The sequence below is a fragment of the Mesoplodon densirostris genome, chromosome 7 (genome assembly GCF_025265405.1).
Source record: "Mesoplodon densirostris isolate mMesDen1 chromosome 7, mMesDen1 primary haplotype, whole genome shotgun sequence".
NCBI lineage: Eukaryota > Metazoa > Chordata > Mammalia > Artiodactyla > Ziphiidae > Mesoplodon > Mesoplodon densirostris.
Window position 1 is genome coordinate 66,241,320 of NC_082667.1, and position 20,711 is coordinate 66,262,030.

Here is a 20,711-nt window from a genome sequence, read left to right on the forward strand (position 1 = left end):
ACTCTGGAACAGATTGGAATGTAGGACCTGAATCCAAAGTAAAGGACTAATTTATGTGTGTATACTTGACCTACTTAAAATAAGACCATCTGAAGCAAGAAGAGCCTCACATAGTGATATATATACTATTGGGTTTTCAAATGTATTTCAGCTACCAAAATTGTCTCTCTTACGTTTGCAAACAACAGATCACTTCAATTTTGCATGAAAGGTATAAAGCATCTATGTAAATAAGAGAGCAAAGGAATTTTCTAAATGCTTTTATTTTTTAGCACAAATATTTCTGCACCTCTCAGACTCCTTTTGCTGGAAAAAGAAGAGCTAGTGATACATTTGGTTAATGACATCTAAAAAATGTACTTTGGTGTATAGAGGTAATGATGTACTTTTTAGGTATGTTAATAATAAATTAAGGCTACAATTGTTGCCATATTCACGAGAAAATAATGAGTAGATTAGTCTCAGCAAAAAAAAAAAATTGGTTTTGGAAGTGGAAAGCTGGGGATATCAACACTGAAAAAAATTAGCTTCATACATTCTACTATATGCAATTTTTTATTAATAATATTCAATTATAGAATGTAATAACTTGCACAGTACCTGACATATAGTAGGCATTCAGCAAATGTTTATTAAATTTTACTGCTTTTTAACACAGTAATTTTATTCAGTAATAATTTCTATAATGATAAAAATAGAAATTTTTAAGAGATTTTTTTGGGGGGAGAAAAGAATATACTTTCTTTTCCCTAGAAAGTATGTTCTTCTAGAGAAAATAGCAGCAGCAGGAGAGAGAGAGAAACGTAAGTGTGTATAAGTTCTAAAAAGTAATTCCAACTAGAATTATTCAGAGATGAACACTTTGACCCTGTCTGTATTTACAGTCCCTGACAAATGCTGTCAATATCGTCAGCCTTATTCTTTTTCTCTATTTATTTTGGTTTTACAGAGATTAGGTCTCAAGTCACGGGAATCTCCATGTCCTTCAGTTGCTAAACTTTTCCTTCCTTCTTTTTCTCTTGCCTGGCTCAGAAGGACATGCCAGATGGTATAAGTGTTTCCTTTCCAGAGCTGAAGAAAGGATCTGGGCTGTAGAGTCAATCAATAGACAAAGCCTTGATCTCAATGGTTTCTTGGCTCTCAGCTCACCTATTCTCAGGCAGCCTAAAGGCCTCTTGACAAACATGTTCTGATTAGCTGTTTGAGGTCTAGGTGCTTTGCACAAGCTCCTTTCTCTCACTGGGATATTATTAACACATAACCAGGCTAGTAAGTTTATGGGAAGCTTTGGAGGTAGGAGGGTAGGATCCAGAAAGGATTGCAATAAGGAAAAGGGAATTCCCTTTGGTGAACTCCAGAGTCCAAAGGTAGCCCTGAGCTGACTCTAGTTAGGAACCAAGGGTAGACTTGCTTGTTTGGTTCTTTGGCCCTTTTATAGGCTCCCCATCTGGGACCAGGATGTGTATCAGGAAGGAAAACAACCTCAGGTGTGTCCTCTTATTTCTTTCAGCTTCCATCTAAACTTCAGCTTCCAGGCATCGCACTGTGGTTTTGGGTTGACTCTTGGGCTCCTCGGGTTTTTTATCCATTTTCTTTGATGCCTCATTAGGGTTGCTATCATCGGCCTTCTCCTCCTTCACTACTTTAGTTTCTATCATTTCCTTCTGCTGGTTCTTGTTTGTAAAAGGGAAGGCCTTCACATACCTGTAGGCATAAACACAAAATTAAAGTGAGAGAGTTCTATGTAACACATCAAACAACAGATAATGTTTTGTGATGGCCCATATTGGCATAGTACACTGGGTACTTTTATTTCATAGAGATGCTAACACATGCACCCTCAAATACTTTAACCCATCCCCACCTGGATGGATGCATTTAGATAGGACAGTAAGTTTACAGGCAAAACTTTAGGCTGGCCTTAACACCCTCTCATCAAAAACAAAGAATTGAAAATCAAATAAAGCATATCCATTTTTCCCTAGATGTCAAGCTTTTATTTTTATTTCTTGATATTCAAAGGGACAGCCATTGATGTATATCTAAAGGCCGGATAACATACAAGTGCTGAAATAATAGGAAAGGTTGGGTGGTAGAGAGGACAGGTGAGGTGAGGGAGAACATTTACGGTATGAGAGTATTGCCATCTCCATTTGGACAAAGGAAATGTCGATAACAACCCTGGATAAACACAAGATATGGATGTGACAAAGATGATGAGACTGACCATGTGCCAACAATCCCACCTTTTGACGTAGCAAACCGCGAGGCCAGCTGCAGCAGCAAAGAAGAGGAGCGCAAGCACCAGCAGGGTCGTGGGAACACCTGGGGGAGACAGAGACCGTGCCTTGTTCCTCCATGTAGACATTACTGTGCACCGCTCTTCTAATGACTCATCCTTACACGTGATGGAGACCACAGACAGAGCGGAAGAGCCTTCTCTGTGACCACACAGGGGCCACTTGGGGAGTTGGGCCCACATGAGCTTCTTTGCTTCCTACCTATAGAATCCTTGGCCTTGCCTCATGCTCTCCCTACTCTAAAAGTTGCGATATGACAGAGTCCATTTCCTCCCTGTGGCCTTGAGGTGACAAGTTTGGAGCAAATCAAGTGTAAGACCCTTTAAATAGGAACACTAACTTGCTAATCATAGGCATTTAAGGTGTGTATATATACTTTAAAAACTTCTGCATATGAATAGATAGTAATTTATTCTGAAAAGTCTTTGCGTTTTAAAAGTGAAGCTATTTTAGACCCATGATTTTTAGTTTAATCATTAAGGCTCTTTAGAGACCTCAAGTTCTAGAACTTTATGAAATTTGAATTTGCATTAAGCTTTTATTTGTATTTGTCAGGTCCTGAGTGCTCAATCTGGATACAGGCTAGTTTCTATGTATTGTCTGCTATACACACACACACACACACACACACACACACACTCAAACACATACACATAATGCAGACAGAAAGTTTTTACCTCCAAACCCAACAGATTCATTCTTGAATGCCGCTTTATTTTCAATATATGATTCAGTTTCTGTAGATATGGTGCTCGTTTCCATAAAAGCTTCTGTTATGCAAATTAATTTTCTTTTCCGTGGAATAGAAGTGGAAGCCAGAGCAGGAGCCACAGTGGGTGTAATAGAGTCAGGTCCATCAGTAGACAACGTTGAGTGTGTACTCTCACTGACAATCATTTCTGTTGTGTATGTTGCAGTTTCCGTGTTGAATATGGGATCATCGGTGGTGATAATTTCTGGAAAGCATGAGTTAATCCAGGTATCTGTCCGGGGAGGGAAAAGTGAAATAAGAAAGAAGTATTGCAATAGCCTCCTAATGGGTCTGCCTGTCTCTAGTCTTACTCTCCTCCAATCCCTTTATACTGCAGCTGGAATGGTCTTACAAAAATATAAATATAATCATATCACTTCCTCCTTTAGAATCCTTCCCTGACTGCCTGTACTGCACAGCCTATAAGGCCTTCCATGATCTGGCCCCTGCTGACATGGCCAGCCTCACCTGATCGGTCTTTCTCTCGTTCCCCCTGCCATGCTAGAATTCCTTCAGTTCTTTGATATGCTTCCTCTAACATCCAAACCTTTGACCTGGATGCTTTCTTCACTTGTAAGACTCTTTGCCCCTCTTTATTAACTCTTCCTTGTCCCTCAGGTCTCCGACTGAATATCTCTTTCTTAGGCAGACTTGAAGACCAGATTGGATCCCTAGACATACATTCTTGTACCTCCTTGTACTTCCCTTGTCATGATTCTCACTACACTGCTCCCCACTGGACTGTGAGCTCCCTGGAAGCAGGATTCCTGTCTGTCTTGGTCATCATGGTATGTGCAATGTGGCTGGCACATAGTACATGCTCAATACTTGATGTCTAAAGGAAGGAAGGGGGCTTCCCTGGTGGCGCAGTGGTTGAGAGTCCGCCTGCCGATGCAGGGGACACGGGTTCGTGCCCTGGTCTGGGAAGATCCCACATGCCGCGGAGCGGATGGGCCCGTGAGCCATGGCCGCTGAGCCTGTGCTCCGCAACGGGAGAGGCCACAGCAGTGAGAGGCCCACGTACCGCCAAAAAAAAAAAATAAATAAAAAATAAAGGAAGGAAGGAAAAGTGAAATGAAGAAAGGAGTAGATGGGGAGACCAAATATACACACATGACACCAATTGAGGACAGAGATCTACTAAAACCAGATTTCTCTGTGCTCATCAAAAAAAAATTTTTTTTAAGGAGATGGGAGACAAGGGAGGGATGTAGGTTTGCTCTCCAATCTGTTGAATGTGGTAGAGAGGAAACTAATATTTGTTGAACATCTTGCTCTGAGTCAACCATGGCAGTTCATTAAACAATTTTATAAAACCCTCATTTATACAGGAAGAAACTGAAATTCAGAGAAATTGAATAATTTGCCTAAAATCACATAGCCAGTAAATGGCAGAGCCAAGCAATATATTACAATATGCATTTGCATCTCTTTTAAATCTCTAGTTATTTGTGACAGTGGGTAGCATCAGCTGGAATGTTAGCCATGAAGAAGAAGTTATTCTGTTATTTTTGAAAATTAAGTAAAAGTTACCAACCAAGGCCATGGTAAACATGATAAAACATTTTGACCCCACATGCATTCAGTCAATATTTTATACTATTCATTTCATTTTGAAAAGACCTCTATTCAAATAGGCATCATCCTTGACCTCTGACCTGGACTTTGGAAGGCAGCTATGCTCACCACTATGCTGCCCTGGATTTTTAGCTACATTTCCCGTTCTCAAGCAGGTGCTATATACTTCCTTCAAAAAAATGAACATTTTTTAATATCAGGGGAAAAGTATACTGAACACGATATACTGTGCTGGGAACTGAGAATACAGAGACAAATAAGGGATGATTCCTGTTTCCAAGAGGACAGAAGTATTTTGATGAGGCTAGGGGGCGATAACTGGGAATTCACAGAGGAGGCGGCATGAGCAGGATGTGGACAGTTAATGCGCTCATTCAACAAATATTTATTGAGCTCCAACTCTGTGCCAGGTGCTGTGCTAGATGCTAGGGATGTGGTGCAAATACGACCAAGTCCTTGTTCATAAGGGCTTATATGTTATTGGAAAGAAGGATAGAGATAATAAAATAACAATAAAAAAGCCAGAAATTTCAGAGGATGATAAATGTTGAGAAGATAATTAAACAGGATAAGGATCAAACTGGAAGGGGCAGGAATGGGGACAGGTACTTTGGATAAGGTGATAAGAGTAAGTCTCTTTGGGAAGGTGATACTTAAGCTGAAACCTGAATGATGAAAAGTAGCAAGTCATTGAAGATCTAGGGCAAAAGCATTCCAAGTAAAGAGAACAGGAAATTCAAGAGCCTGAATTTGAAAAATCTCAGCATGTTTGATGACTAGAAGGCTGGTATGGCTGGAATAGAGCTCCAGGTCATGTAGTATGGAAGAGGGAATAGGATATCCCAGTCAATAAGGACAGCGTGACCCAAGAATCCAGAAGTTTGAAAGTGTAGGTATGTCAGAAAATGACAAGGAGCACAGTGTGGCTGGCGTGTAGGGTGTGTGTATGACGGGGAACATGAAAAACTGTAAGTAGGAGATGAGACTGGGAAGATAGGTTGGAGCCAGTATATCAAGAGTCATAATTGCCATGGTAAAGAATTTGGAATTTATTCTGTGGGAGAAGGAATTTTCAACTGGGGGCAGCAAACCTTCCAACTGATATACAGAAGTTCTCATATGTGCCCAGTTTTATGTGCAGAAGTCTTCATAGTTCACATCAGAGTCTCTGATAGGAAGCCACCCAAGGCTGTGGAGAGGAGGAGGGATGTAATCATCAGAAGAGGTGTGTGGAGGATGAAATAGAGATGGGAGAAAGGGCAACCAGGAGCCAAGAAGGAGATGATTGCAATTGCACAGAAATAGGAGAACGCGGAAGTATCTGGAATTCTAAAACTTATATCTTAGAGATCTTCTAGAGGAAAGTGGTTCTCAACTCTGGCTGCCGGTTAGAATCATCTGGGGAACTTTTAAAAAATACTCATGTGAAGGACCCACCCTGGGCCTGGTATATTACTGACGTGTGGTCATCACCAGGGAAGGTGACGTGGAAGTGGCAGGGCTCAAGGTTTAAATCCTGGCTCTGTCCCTTATTGACTGTTGCCACAGCAAATCACACTCTAAGCATCAGCTACTTCTCTTGGAAAGTAGAAGTGGTACATTTGTATCATTTCATTGAGGATTAATGAAACAGTAAATGTGTAGGGCCTGGCAGAATCTATGGCATAATCTGTAATATCTGTAAGAATTAGTTTCCTTTGCCTCTTTGTTCATTAAGTGTAGCCAGGAAGGCCGCCATGTGAGGGAGCAACGGCAATCTGATCCCATGGTCCCTTACTGGTTGGGGGCACAATGTGTCTCACCTGGAAGTGTTAGGGCCTGGCTCTCCTTCCCTCCAAACTACAAATATAATTTCTCTAGAATGTGCCAAATGCTTTGATAGATATTAAACACGGTGTGGTTGGTGTCCAAGAGGAAAGATAGGAGTCAGGGGTATAGAAAGGCTGCCTGAAGAAGACGGTACTTGAGACTTGAATAAAGAATACAAATTAGCCAGGTGATGAAGAGGACGGGCGTTGTGGCAGAGGGAACAGCATGAAACAGGTGGTGCACGCCGAGCACTAGAAGCACTTTGGTCTGATTCCCAAAGCTCACAAAGATAGCAGTAAGAAAGACAATTAGGATAAGGTTTGGGGTCAGGTTTAAGGTTACTGTGATCCTCAGAGCTCACAAGATAGCAATAAAAAGAAAGTTACAAAAACAAAGAAGCATAGGGTAAGTCTAGGTTAGTGTGAAGATGAGGGCTAGGATAACTCTGTTCCTCACAAAGACGGCAAACAGAAGCAGGTGAACCTGATTTATTTCAAAATGATAACATAACCACACAGGGCAGCAAATTTTCTCAAGTCACTTTTGTACATAATTCTCTGACAGTTCATCCTTAGAGGGATGTCTTCTGAGGACTAAAAGAAATGCAAAAGAATTGCAAATTCCATTCAGTAGGTTTATTATTCCTAATAATGCTGTTTTTATAATTTTGAAATTATTGTAGGATAAGAAAATATATTATTTATTGGGAACAAGAATTTTCCATATAAGAGAAAAAACATGCAAATATAGAACAAAGTAAACAAAAAAAACTTGAATTGTTAAACTTGAGTTGGAAATATCAATGCAAATGCAAAATATATATGTATATTTTTTCCTAGCTGCCCACTAAAAAGGACTGAGAAGCAATGAAAATGAGAGTAGTAATGAGAGTAACTTGCATGCAGATCTTGGTTTTGAATCAACATTCTCTACTAAAAAGAACCAAGGCCCCTTGGAGAAATAAATGGCTGATTCCATGTGTGGGATAAAGAATGTACAAAGTGAGCCTGGGACATGTTATCATGCCAGAAAGCAACGACTTGCTCAAATACTAATGGGATGAAAACAAAAGTCAACTAGAAGGGGCTCCCACTCGCCAAATTTGGGACAATTTGAGCATCAAAAAGCATAATAATTATAAAATTGATTATAATATATTGAACACAGAGTAAGTAAAATGCTACATGTCCATGGTAGTATAAAGGGGAGGGAGGACATGTGTGTATGTGTGTGTGTGTGTGTGTGTGTGTGTGTGAGAGAGAGAGAGAGACAGAGACAGAGACAGAGAGAAAGAGAGAGAGACAGAGAGAGAGACAGAGAGGGAGAAAGAGAGATATTCTTCTTTATCAAAGAATGCCAGCTAGAAGGAAGAATAGATTTAGAAAATTATCATTTTGTAGTTCTGCATATAATAATTGATTCCAGCTAGGATCATCAATGTCTGCTTGAACTATCAGGTAAAAGATGATAGGGGGGTCAGACTATTTTCATGGTGCCAAAATATCACACTATAGCTTACCTCCTCATTGCAAAGGCGAAAACATATCTGAGTTCATTAGAGAGGTCTGGCAGTCACCGTCTTATTCAAATGATCAAAGTTAGCATGTAATAATGGGACATATTTACATTAAGGGCCTTCTGTTGGGATATGATCTAAAGGACACAATATCATCTATCAAGTATTTTTGCCAAGCCTAGTGAACATGAATCTAATCAATCCTCTACACCTAACTTTAAGTATATAGGAAGCACAGGGAATGGAAATACAAGCTAAATGTATTTATGTACGAGGAAACACGTAAATCCAAGTCATCTCCCCTGACTCCTTTTCATTTAGTCCGTAGGGCTGGGTGTCCTATCATTGCATTGACAGCTGGCAGGAAGGCCGGGAAGTTAAAAGGCCAGGCCATTTGACCGGCATGGACTGGCCGTCAGATGAGCAAGCATGCAAACCACTAGTTCCGCAGCCAAAAGTGATAGATAGGCGGCAGAGGCGAGGGGAGGAGGGTGGTGAAAAAAATATAGGAAGAAGCTTATGTTCCAGTCTTGACTCGGCCTCTAGCTGACTGTAAGACTTTGAATAAGGTAAACCTCCATTCTGAGCTACAGTCGTTTCATCCATGAAGTGAGCGAAGTGGACAAAGTCTCTTTCACGGCCCTTCCTGGGCCAAGGCTCCCTGGTTCACAGAACTGCTTGGACCTTATGCTGCCTTTGGGCAACAGAACACTGCTGGTGCACTTTTATGTCTTGGATCTTAGAGAATGACCACTGAGCCATCTGACCTTTAGAAGGTCAGATTTATGAGTATGTGTGAAGAGTAATAAATCAGACAGAGGTTCTTATGATAAAGTGAGAACAAGTGTTTAGTCAAAGAAAAACTTTCTGAGAAGTTACTTAGGTAAAGCACTTGGGCTAAAGGCCTCCAAGGTCTCCCAACAAGGTTAAAGGGATGACTGTGAGCAAATCAGTTCTATTTTCTAGCTTTAATTTCTTCCTTCATTAAATGAAAATTGGGTCTTGTTCTTAAAAACATCTAATATAGCATCTGAATTTCTACTCCTGTAAAGGAATGTGGGATAAAGGAAAGAGTTGGATCTATGTGTGAATCTTCATAGTAAGGAGACCTTAGACGAATGTACTTATGTCCTCTGCAAAATAGGGATGATAAAGCACACCTCCTACGGAGATTGTCAAGGTTCAGCGAGATAACTTAGTACCTTGCTTTGTCCATAGTGGATGTTTCCTTCCCTTCATCCTGTTTATCTCGTAGGATGAAGGCTGGGTGGGTAATGGAGCCTCCAGGGACGCCCTCTCCCTATGTTGTCAATCTGTCATATTTTCTCTAACTTTTTGCTCTGAGAGGGACACCTCTACCCTGGTCAAAGAGGCAGTCTTGGGAGGATTCAGTGGCCATCACCATGATTGCTTCTGCTACTGCTCAGGGTTACTCTTCTCAGAATGGTTATAGAACTATTGAAATCCAGACAAAACATGCTATGTGGAGAGGCTGCAGATCTGACTCACCAGATGAGTTGTGACAATAGGCCCTGTGCCGCTGGTTGAGTGAACTTCTCCAAATGAGGACGCCCACCCCATTCTTCCCACACTTGGGGTTCTGGATAATCCGAGGGATGACCACGAACTGATTTTTAACCCATCCATAGCTGTAACAGAATACATATGAACTGAGTGGATGCATCGATCTCTGTTGCTGAACAAGAACACAGAGCCAAAAGAGCTCCCACAGTGTTTGTGAATCCAGCTGTTTCTCACCTGCAAGTCTCAAAGCCAACTTTCCATGCTGCTTCAACCTGTTCTTTGCTGGCCAGAGTTAGTCCTATGAGCCTACAGGCCTCCTGGGCTTCTGTGAAATTCAGCTGCGGGTGTGTCTTTTTGTTCACAAGAGTGACCCCCATGATTCTGCATGGTCCTGAGGTGGAAAGCTCTGCAAAGGAATAACATAGGCCCTCAGTGTGCTGCTGTCCTTGTCCCTAGCCCTCAGGCTCTCCTTCCTAGTAGAGCATCATTGCCTCAACACAGCAGCTGGGATTGAAGTTTAGAAATAATAGGACACAGACCAGACATTTTCCACAAGGACATCCTGCTGGGTTAGGTAGGTGCTTGCCTGGATCCATGCTGTACCTCTCACCAGGTCCGAGTCCATCGTCCTTCACTGCACTCAGGTTCCTTGTTCATTACATGGAGGCTTTGGCTACCAGTTCCTGGGGTGCGGTCTAGGGGATGCAGCTTCTGCAAACCTTTTTGGAGTCTATAAAATGAAGGGTCTGAGACTTTGAGAAAGATAGAATCCAGGACTCTGGTTAACAGAATAGTGAACAATACTCCAATGTCTGTTGGGGACAGCACTATTTCTGAGATGGGCTGAAAAATGTTGCACTTGGTATAATAGAAAGTGAACCTTCTCTGACCATTGGGGGGCAGGCTTACTCAGAAGTTCCTAGAGGAGTCAGATCGTAAAGCTTGCATGGCAGAGAAACTAAATAAAGGAAGTAGACTTTTAAAGTCAGACCTGGATTTGAATCTAGCCTGTGTTGCTTGCTGGCTCTGTGAATTTAGGCTGGTTAACTTCATCTCTTCGAGCCTCAGTTTCCATATTTAGAAAATTGAAAGAATAACAGTATCTATTGTATAGGGTGGTGAAAGGGAAATGAGTTAATTCAAATAAAAATGCTTAGCATAGTGCCTGCCACATAGTAGGCACTCAATAAATCATAACATAGTATCATTATGTTACCTTCAAAGCACTTTGGTTTTAGTCTGCTAATGACTGACCTCCCTAGGGAAGCTGAGGCAGTTGAAGTTAAGATGTGAATAATATCTTACTCAAAATCTAACAAATCTGAGAGTTCCTTTGATCCCTTCTCTCTGGGTTCTGGGATTTATAGACCTGTATGAAATTGCAAAGTTGCATTGCATTTTGGTCCTTTGTTCCAATTGGGCTTCATCCACAAAAGTCCGTAAAAGGGCATTTCAATCTCCCAAGTAATTGCTTGAACACAGATCTGTGCACTGGATTCCTAGTCAAATGCTTTGACCACTGTCTAAGGTGGTATTTAAATTTAAAGCAAGTTTCTTCTTGCAAACATGGAAGGAGCATTTCTAAGTCCCCCATGTGACCTTGGTGTGGAGCAGAGGGTTGGGGGAAGGGAAATGAACATGATGTATGGTATTTGTGGATAGCCTTGTTTGCTTCCAGACGCTGCTCTCACCAAAAGAGAGACCAGAGAGCCAACACCCAATATGAGTGTTTGTGACAGAACAGCCTCTTATGACTGTGTGCGCTAACACTAATACCTACACCAACACTGATATTAATACTATATTAATATTAATATTAATACCACTGTCAATGTTAATTCCAACTTCTATCACCTGTAGATGCCACTCTGTGCCAAACCCTGTCTGTTTTGACAGAAAATTGAGGTTCAGGGAGATTAAGTAACTTTCCTGAGCCCAAGGATATACAGCAACTAGGTGGCAGTTTGGGGGCACAAACCCAATTATGATTGATACTAAAACCTCAGTTCTTAACTAGGACACTGTTCTGCTTCCCACTGTGCAATGGGGGGGGAAGATGAACACACACACAAACACACATATACACACACACACCACTAGAGCTGAACTCTCGGAACACACCATTTGTCCTGGAATTTGGCCCATTTCACTCATAAGCTTGCTTATGGCTGCTTCTTTGGGAATACCGGTAGAGAAGGTATATTAATTACACTGTAATGTGGTCTTGATACTCTCATCATACATCATTTTTACTCTAAATATTATTGTTATGAGTAATGATAGACCTATTATTGGCAATAGACCTAGCTTTGAATATTGTTAATTGGCTGTGGGACCTTGGGCAAGTTAGCATTCTCAGCTGTAAAAGGGGGATGGTTATATCTTCTTTACAGAATTTTTGTCAGAATTTTAAAATTATATAACTTGTACCTAGTGGAGGCTGGGTCCACAGTAGACAGTCAACAAATATTCATAGATTTTATGCTTTCCTATTTAAGGACAAAAACAGGGAGCTGGAATCCAAGTGATATTCGAGTAACCCCTTCCTCAAGCTTTCTTAGGAAACAAAAAGCATAGTAGAAACAGTATATACCTAGGAATCAGAGCTGAATTCAAACCCAAGCTTTATTATTTACTGCCTTCATGACATTAGGCAAGTTGCTTGGCCTCACTGAGCCTGTTCCTTCATCTATGAAGTGTCTTCTTAAGAAATATATATATATATATTTCTTATATATATTTTATATACTATATATAGTACATAAAAATAGGCCCTCAAAAATACTAGCGTCCATCCTCATCCACTCACCTTCATCAACCACCTTTTTCCTAATCATGGCTCTGTATAACTTTCAGTTGTTTCCAAAATTTCAATTCCCTTAGGAAAATTTTGCCATTATTGAGGATGGTCCAAAGACATTGTGCTGAGTCAATGTCAAAGAACAATTTCCATAATAGTTTGAGGATTAATGGCAGTATTTGGGGGAAAAGTGAATAGTCTCCCCAGGGAGATGTCAAAGAGGGCCAAACTTATTTGAAAGTAACAGTTCTGGTATTTGAAAAAAAATCAACCATATTAACTCTAACCTCCCTCATAAAATGGAGTGTGACAATATCGGAATCAACTCTGGATGCCTGTTCCTGACATACTTTATACCACAGGGCATCTTCCAACAGAGGAACACATAATTTTCCTTTTAAAGTGCTCATATTTTCATTTGCCCAGAGCTGCAATGAGTGATTTGTGGTTACAATTTTGTTTTGCCTACAGTGCAGAATGAGGTTACCATTTAGGCAGCTCAAAAGCCCAGGAATCATTTCAAGTCATTCCTTTGGTAGGGAGCTGATGACTAATTTTCAAACCTACATTTTCACAGATTTTTTTCAGTTAATTTGCCATTTACTGCGTATTAAAAACGTAAGCATTCCATGATAATATAGTAAAACTAAAAATAATGATACTGATACTTCCAAAAATATAAAACAGGCCAATATTCTGTGAAAGTTAACCATTTTCCCCAGGCTTGGTGATTGCTTAAAAATTTTCACAATCATGCTTTGCTTCTTCAATGAAACACTTTTTAAAACAAGTGATTTCTCCTCAATGTTTTGTTTCAAAATATCCTCATTAAAAATATCCCATAACCAAAAATAAAAGTCAAGATAACATAAAGGTAAATGAGAATCATTTTGGTGAAGTTGACAACATGGTGAAAACATTTCTGGCAGAGCAATACTACCAATGAGATCTTCTGTTGACACTGAGCGCCATCCCACCCCAGAAATTCAGTCAAGAACTTAGTAGTCTTAGGACAATTTGCAAGATCTTGCCTTGCCTCAGGTTGGCAATCTGGTAAGAAACCTACCTTCTGTGCGGAGAGAGCCTTGGACCAGGAGCCTTGTGGTCCAGATGGAGGCAAGAAACAACACCAGGCTGAAGTACTTGGCCATTGTGCCAGCCCCTTCAGAGCCAGAGGAGCACCTCAGATGGGCACCAGCAGTATCAGAGGCAGACGATCACCAGTCTGGATGGAGACTTCTGGAAGTAAGTGGGGGCCCACACGGCTCCACTTCATAACTGAGACATCCGGATTTCCCTGCTTTCAAGCTTCTGACTTGTCAAGGTCACTAGGGGAAATGAGTGACGTCCCTTGAATGCCCAGGCTGTACTTTGTGGATGGCTTTCTGGAAAATTTAGCTAATGCTGACTCAGAAAACACACAAACGAGGAAGGCAGATAGCACAGGGTGAACTGCTGAAGGTTTCCCCAATTCCCATATTCCCTGCCACCACCTACCTCCCCCGCCAGCTCGGTTCTTACGCGGTTCGTTGTTGACTGTGGAGCCCACTCAGTTATATACTCTTAGGAATGCGTCTGTCTCTAAAGGAGACTGAGCATGGATTGTGCTGCTTTTCCTCCCACTATCAGTGGGGTTTTTTTTTTTTTCTTTTTCCGACTGCATATCCTTGTGATCTGTGGGGGAATGAGGCTGAGGCTCATGAAAATGAATGATTATTTAAATACCAAGGACAGAGTCCTCATGCTTCCCTTCAGGATTTCTTTATATGTTTGAAATTTCTACCCTGCTACAGGTGATTCCTGCTTCAAAGAAACCAGACACATTAAAATTCATGCAAAACATGACTAGGGGGGCAATTTACAAAATCAGTCATTTAATACTTTACAATAGTGGTCACCACAGGGGTCCTTTATATAGTAACTCTCTCTTTGATAAACTTCTCATATTCTGGTAGGTGAAAATTCAATTTAGACTTCCTCTTTTTTGTTTGATGAATGTGAGATTTATCTGCACTGTGCACAAGCAGTCTGCACTCTCTGTTTCCCCTGCTAGAGTTTCAGTGGTTTATCTTCCATGGCAATTACAGAATTCTGGCTTGAGAGTAATGCCTTGGGAAAAGGGTTATTAGTTTTCTCCAAAAGGAATGTCATTTATAGGAACGGTGTATGGATAACTAGTTCTTTCCCGTACAAAAGTTATTGGTCATAAAGTTAGATATTGGTGTGAAAGATACCAATAATGAAAGGAGAATCTTCTCTGCACAAACATAGAGAGCTTCTAAGGGACCAGGGGAATATCCCTTAAATAGCTGTAGTTTAGACCTCATTACTTGGGTGAGCACAAGACCTAGGTTACAGGGACCTCAGAAATATACATGACCCCTCTATCACCATGGAGCCAGAGAGACAGGAAAGCAGAAATTGTGTTCTCTTCGTCATTATCCTTAAAGCTAGCATCACACCTGAAAGACAGTTAGCCTTCAAGCATTTGCTAAAGTATTACAAAAAGGAAGAAGGAAGGAAGACAGGAAGGGAAAAAAAGAACCAGAAAGGGTCTCCCTACTGAAAGTCAACCACACCATGTAACATAACAGGAGTGATGTCTCATGTTCAAAAGTTCCAGGGATTGGGGTAGGGGGTACATCTTGAGGGGAGGCATTTTAGAAATTTTGCCAACCAGAGTTACCTACCTTTGATTAGATCCCGATTCTGCTTTCTAGGAGAAACTCTCACGTCCCACGTCCACCTTCATTGGATAGAATCTTCCTTGGCCACATTTGTAGTGGGAATTAGGGAGTACGGGCTCCTTGGGGGTAGCACAGCTTGTACAATCTGATTTCTGCTGATATAAGCTTAGGATCCCAAAAGTTGTTTTCTAACTTAACAATCAAAGGAGTTTTTAGTCCTGGCTTGTATCTCTGTACAATAAATACAATTCCCTCACAAACTTAGGTTTCTGATCTATTTGCTTCCATTTGATTCCATGTGCAATAATCACACCCCCAATCCTTTCCCAGTCACAATTCTCAAGATGTATTTATTTTTCTCAGCCCTATGCTCCCCCCTCTCTAATTTAGTGGTGGCTACCCTGAGTTCATTAGAAACCACAGATAAAAGGGCCATATTCTTAATCTGGCCTTTACCATAGGGCTGCTCTGATCTTAATTCAGCTGACAAGTTTTATTGCTTCTTTTTCACTCAAGCTCTTTTCAGTCTGATTGGGGTTTAGAAGGAGTCAGGTTTTCTAAGCCTCAATCTAAGAACTCTATATCCTCTTTCCTTTCTGTTTCCAAATAGCCATTTCTTTCCCAAGTACTTCTTTTTCTTGCAATGCCTCTCAAAAGGCAGCCAATAAAGGTTCACACACTCCAACACTCTGATTCTTTCCAGTCACTTCTCCTAGAGCTATAGGCTGCCCATGGACTGTCTTTCAAGTTACCATGGGTACAATTTTACCAAGTATTTTTGTTTTCTTCACAACATAGGTCACCATATTTCTAGTCCTTGATATCAGTATTCTGGTTTCCTGCCACTTGACTGCTAAGCCAGGGTTTCATACTTTGAAAATTTGTTGTTGAAGTACCCTGTTTCTGGTTCTGTATGCATTAGTTGGGGTAGGCTAATGGCTATAACAAACATTCCTGAATTTCAGTGGCTTAATATACTAAAATTTTATTTCTTGCTCATGTCACAGTTGAATTCTGTGAGCGCCCATTCAAAGACTTAGCTTCCACCTGGTGGTCCCACCAACTTCTCAGGCCTCAGGTCCTCAACTGAATGCTCTGAATTCGACAGGCAGAAGGGGGAATATAGAGAATAGAAAGTACTGGGCAGGAGAGTCTATGTAGGAAATTGGATCTGGAAGGTCCACATTCCCTTGCCCCTAGCTGCAAGAAAAGACTAAAAAATATAACTAGGGACTTCCCTGGTGGCCCAGTGGTTAAGACTTCACCTTCCAATGCAGGGGTTGCAGGTTCGATCCCTGGTCGGGGAGCTAGGATCCCACGTGCCTCGTAGCCAAAAAACCAAATAATGAAACAGAAGCAATATTGTAACAAATTCAACAAAAGACTTTAAAAATGGTCCACACTGAAAAAATCTTAAAAAAAAATAAAATCTAGATGTGGAAATCAGACTGGTGAAAACTTAACAGTCTCTATCACAGCAAAATGTCTGAATTAAAACAAAAAACAAGAAACAAACAAACAAAAAAAACATAGGCCAGGAAGATACAGGAAGCTAGGATCAGGAATGAGGATGAGAAGGAGAGGAACTGATCCAGCCCCTGGGAGGGAGCCCATAGTGACCCGAGGGCTGGGGACTTCTGGGAGGCACTGTTATCCGAAAGTAGATTCTAATTCAGGTCTGGGCAAGGTTGTGGCCCAGCTCCACAAAATGAGGAGGCATTCAGCTGCTACCAAAGGTTTGGAAATGTGCTTTTATTTTCAAACTCAGGTATGTGACACTCTATATTTCAAGGCTAGCACACCTGTGTGAGGTTTAGTGATACACAAATCCAGCATCTCCCTCTCCACTTAGGCTGCCAGGCTGTACACAGGGAGTAATTACAGAGAGTCCTAGAGCCAAGCAGAAATGTCAGACCTCAGAGGCATTTTGAAGGGAACTTTTATTTCAGATCAATATCACTGTTGGAAATACAGGGCCTGTTTCTGTCCATTTCACTGCTGCTTTGGCAACAGTTCCAACTGCCTCAGGTCATCTTTGCTTTTCCTGAAGAATTACCTCAAGTCCTGTTTCAGGAATGCCCTTAGAAACGTGGTTACTCTTTTGTTCCTTCTCATCCTCAACCTCCCTTTACTCACAGAGTCGTTTGGCTGAGGGCCTGGTCTGGAAGCATTCTTGCAGGCCTTTCTGTGGAGCAGCTGGAGGGTCAAGAGCTCACTGCAGCTCCTCTCCTGGCCTTTGTCTCAACAGGAAGCAGAGGTGGGAACCCTGTGACCAAGTGGGCGATGGGCCAGCTCAGCCTGGTCCTTCTTCACGGGAGGCTGAGACTGGATGTTGCCAGCCCACAGCCAGCCTCTCTGGAGCTCCATTTGTATCCTGTCTTTGACTTTGAGGGCCTAAACATCCTCCAGTGTATCCAGTCCCCCTGGAAGAGGCAGGGCAAACCATCCATGCATGCAGCCAAAGTCCGTCTGCCATGATCTGCACCTCTTTACCTTAATGGCACATCCTTGGTCAACCCTGGCTTGGGCTTCTCTCACAGTGGTTTTCTAGCCACTGGAAAGGATGCTCCCCTTAGAACAACAGGTTGTTTTTACAGTGGGGCCTAACCTAGGTGGGTCTTTCTGAAAGGAGTGGTTGCATCAAGCCTAGCCCTTGAGCTTGGAAACGTTGTTGCTAATCAGGTCACAGAGTAGACTGAAAAATATTGGAATAAGTCGAGGCTGATAAAGATGTTATTTTTTTCATTGAGTTGTTGGTGGTGATGATGCTGGTGTTGGGAAGTATGCAAAACGTCAGCTGTTCCCAGACTGCTCTCCACCCCCTTGAATGCTCACTTGTTCTTTTGACCAACATTTAATGATACCCTCCCAAGCATCGGCCACCATGCTAGGCACTTACCCAGAGAATGGGTAAGACATGGTTCTTGTCTTTGAGGAAAAATGCTAGGAAAGGCAGACACATAAATAAGTTATTCTGATACACTATAGTAATGATCATTAGTAGTAGTAATGAAAATGTTTAGAAAGTTCCAGAAAGCACAGAGAAGGGTGTGACCTATTATGTGGGGTATGGTGGGGAGTTGGAGGGGGGCCATTAAAGGTGTATGGCGGGGATGATTTTTGCACTTGGTCCTGAGGAGTGACCAGAAGAAAAGAGAAGAGCGGCAGAAGAAAAACTAGTGAGAGAAAACAGTTTAGTCTGGGAACCAGAAATGGCTTGGAGTGGCTGAAGGGCCACTCAGGGGAGTGGGACTGGAATGTAAGATGTCCAGTTAGGAGACCTTTGGAAGAAGCAACTTAGTGCAGGGGTGGAGAGCACAGCCCCTGGGGCCAGCATGGCTGGGTTTGACTTCCAGCCCCATGATTTACTAACTGGGTATCCTTGGCAAGTTACTTTGCATGTTTTGTGCTTCAGTTTCCTTATCTGAAAATGGGAAGAGTCACAGTGTTTTCTTTTTCTTGAGGACTCAATGAATGAATCCCTATAGAATACCTAATACAGTGTTTGGCTCATAGGAAGTTCTATATGAGTGTCAGAAACAAAAACACATGTCAACAGCAAAACAAAAACAACAGCAAAGCCACCACCATAAAACCCACACAGAAACCAGCACCCCCCAGAACTGACGAGGCAAGAAGGCAGGCAGCAGCTCTCAAGGTGGAGCGAGAAGTCCAGCTGGAGGTGGGATGCACTCTCAGTTTTCTGCTAAACAATGGGAACTCTCTGAGACCTACACTTTGGTTGGAAATGCCATTAAAACTGGAACACTGCAGTGGAGATGCACACTCGCATGTGGGCACAGCGAAGCTGAAAGTGCATCATGTCTCCTCTTTCCCCCTGAGAGGCGGGTTAACTGCTCTCAACCAGAGAGAACAAAGAGGGGATAGACTGTGCTCTACAGCAGCTCAGAATTAGCCCTGGAAATGGAGACCAGCAAGTTCGCCATGGAAGCCATGAGTTTTCAGTGTTTCTCAAACATCTTAAGTCCACGTAGAAAGCTCACTGAACAGGTGCCTGGTGGCTGCCCCACACCTAGTGAAAATCTGTGGGTTGGCTTTAACACTAACACATACCCAGAGCACACGTTTGGAGGGTAGTTGGCTTCATGCATGCGTGTTCTGTGTGTGAGTGTGCTCTGTGTATGTGTACAGAGGAATATATGTTCATTTACATCTTCCCATTTCATTTCAAGCACTGAGCTAAAAATCAGCCTAAACGTTTTTCTGAGAAACCTTTCTGACTTCCCTAAAGAGAAACTCTGATTGCAAAGGGGAGAAGGGAAGGCTGAAGGAGAGCCAGTAAGAATGAGATGGGAAATGGGAAGATATTCATGTGAGACTCCAAATTCCAGGTCTGATCCTTGGGGGCAGAGTTAGCCTTTAGACACAATCCTTCCTGATTTCGGATCAATGGCAGAGAGGAAAATGGGGAGGGGGAGGGGGCTTCGCACTGTAGCCTATAAGGAAGGTGTTTTGTTTCTCCCCAGCCATCTGAGCTGACGCAGGCAACTATCCCTTCCGTTGGAGTTCCCTGGTGAAGGCCACTTCCTTGTCCACTGATGCTTTTTGTTGATCCTCCAAGAACATCAGTTACTGTGTGTGAGTAGCTCCCATAGGGGTGCCTAGTGTGAAAGAACCCCTGCTTGTTCCCCTGACGGCAGCAGTGGTGTGCCCACGCCCAGGCCTGACACATCATGCTTGGGGAAAGGGCAGCAGGCTGTGTGCTGGAGCAGGGCACTGGCTGGCTGTCGGGTTTCCTACTGCTCTGTAGGCTGCTCATGCTGGAGTCCTGAGCTCCACCATGAGTCCCTTTGGGCTGCCGAGCAAGTGGATTTCCCAAGGGGCCCGTCGGCCTGCTCCACACAAGAGTTATAGGAACCGTAGAGCCCCAGCACAACAGTCAAGACCAGCATTGCTGCGGCCATCATCCAGATGACTTGCCAGTGCCGACAGAGTTTGGGATACGTGACTTGTAGGAAATGAACCAATTCTTCAAGTTTGCTGTCAAATGAAAAACATAGGTGGAGGGTTTAGTATATTGGGCACATATACGATGCCCAGAACTTCCATCTGGAATACTCTCCATGTTGTCTTGAGCCGTGGTTCTCAAACTCAGCTGTGCATAGAGTTGTTTGGCAGCAATTATTCAAAATACCCCAGGTCTACTGAATAAGAATCTCCAAAGGTATGGTCTAAGAAACTATAGTTTAAATTTTTTCCCCAGGTGATTTTGATGCCACCAGTCTATAGCCTGTATATTGGGAGAGTCTAGGCTAGAACACTCTACTTATTTGTGTGATCATTCATCCATTCGCACATGGCCTCATCTACTCATGAGATGGTCATTGATATCTGAACTCTCCCAAGCCCCAAGATACCAGGTTGGCTGACCCATTCTCCCATGCATCCAGACAGGACCAACAGCTTTTCTGCACTTAGTGGTATCAGCGATCAGTTCCGAGTTCTAACCTGTCCCCCGCCTCCATGTTCAGATGCATAATTTGTTGTCCTCAGTTCCACACCTGACTGTATCTAGAGTGGAAGGACTGTGATAAACTCCTAGAAGACTCTCAATGTCGAGTAATAAATTACTCGACAAGTAATTCAAGGAACCAGATCAACCTCAAGAGCTCACTTCAAACTGTCCCAGGGCCCTCCAGAGGACCCGTAGCCTCCAGCAACCTCTGGGTGACTTATTCCAGATGTTTTCTCAGCCCTATTCATCTTCATTCCCAAATAACCCCTC

General features: G+C 42.3%; 2 protein-coding genes across 7 annotated transcripts in view; both read right to left on the reverse strand.

The window, feature by feature from the left end:
* Positions 1-1,517: 1,517 nt before the first annotated feature.
* Positions 1,518-13,429, reverse strand: LYVE1 (lymphatic vessel endothelial hyaluronan receptor 1). The gene is made up of 6 exons (XM_060105056.1): positions 13,345-13,429; positions 9,713-9,884; positions 9,464-9,603; positions 2,978-3,283; positions 2,247-2,325; positions 1,518-1,704 (listed from the first exon to the last, which is right to left on the reverse strand). The coding sequence occupies exons 1-6, from the start codon at positions 13,427-13,429 to the stop codon at positions 1,518-1,520; spliced, it is 969 nt and encodes a 322-aa protein (XP_059961039.1).
* Positions 13,430-16,719: 3,290 nt separating this feature from the next.
* The window catches only part of IRAG1 (inositol 1,4,5-triphosphate receptor associated 1), a 122,100-nt gene continuing 118,108 nt past the window's right edge, over positions 16,720-20,711 (reverse strand). For all 6 annotated transcript variants that reach the window (XM_060103036.1, XM_060103035.1, XM_060103033.1 and 3 more), the window contains one exon: positions 16,720-19,966. In XM_060103036.1, the coding sequence (XP_059959019.1) occupies positions 19,723-19,966 (244 nt within the window). In that variant the 3' untranslated portion in view covers positions 16,720-19,722. The remainder of the gene's footprint in view (positions 19,967-20,711) is intronic.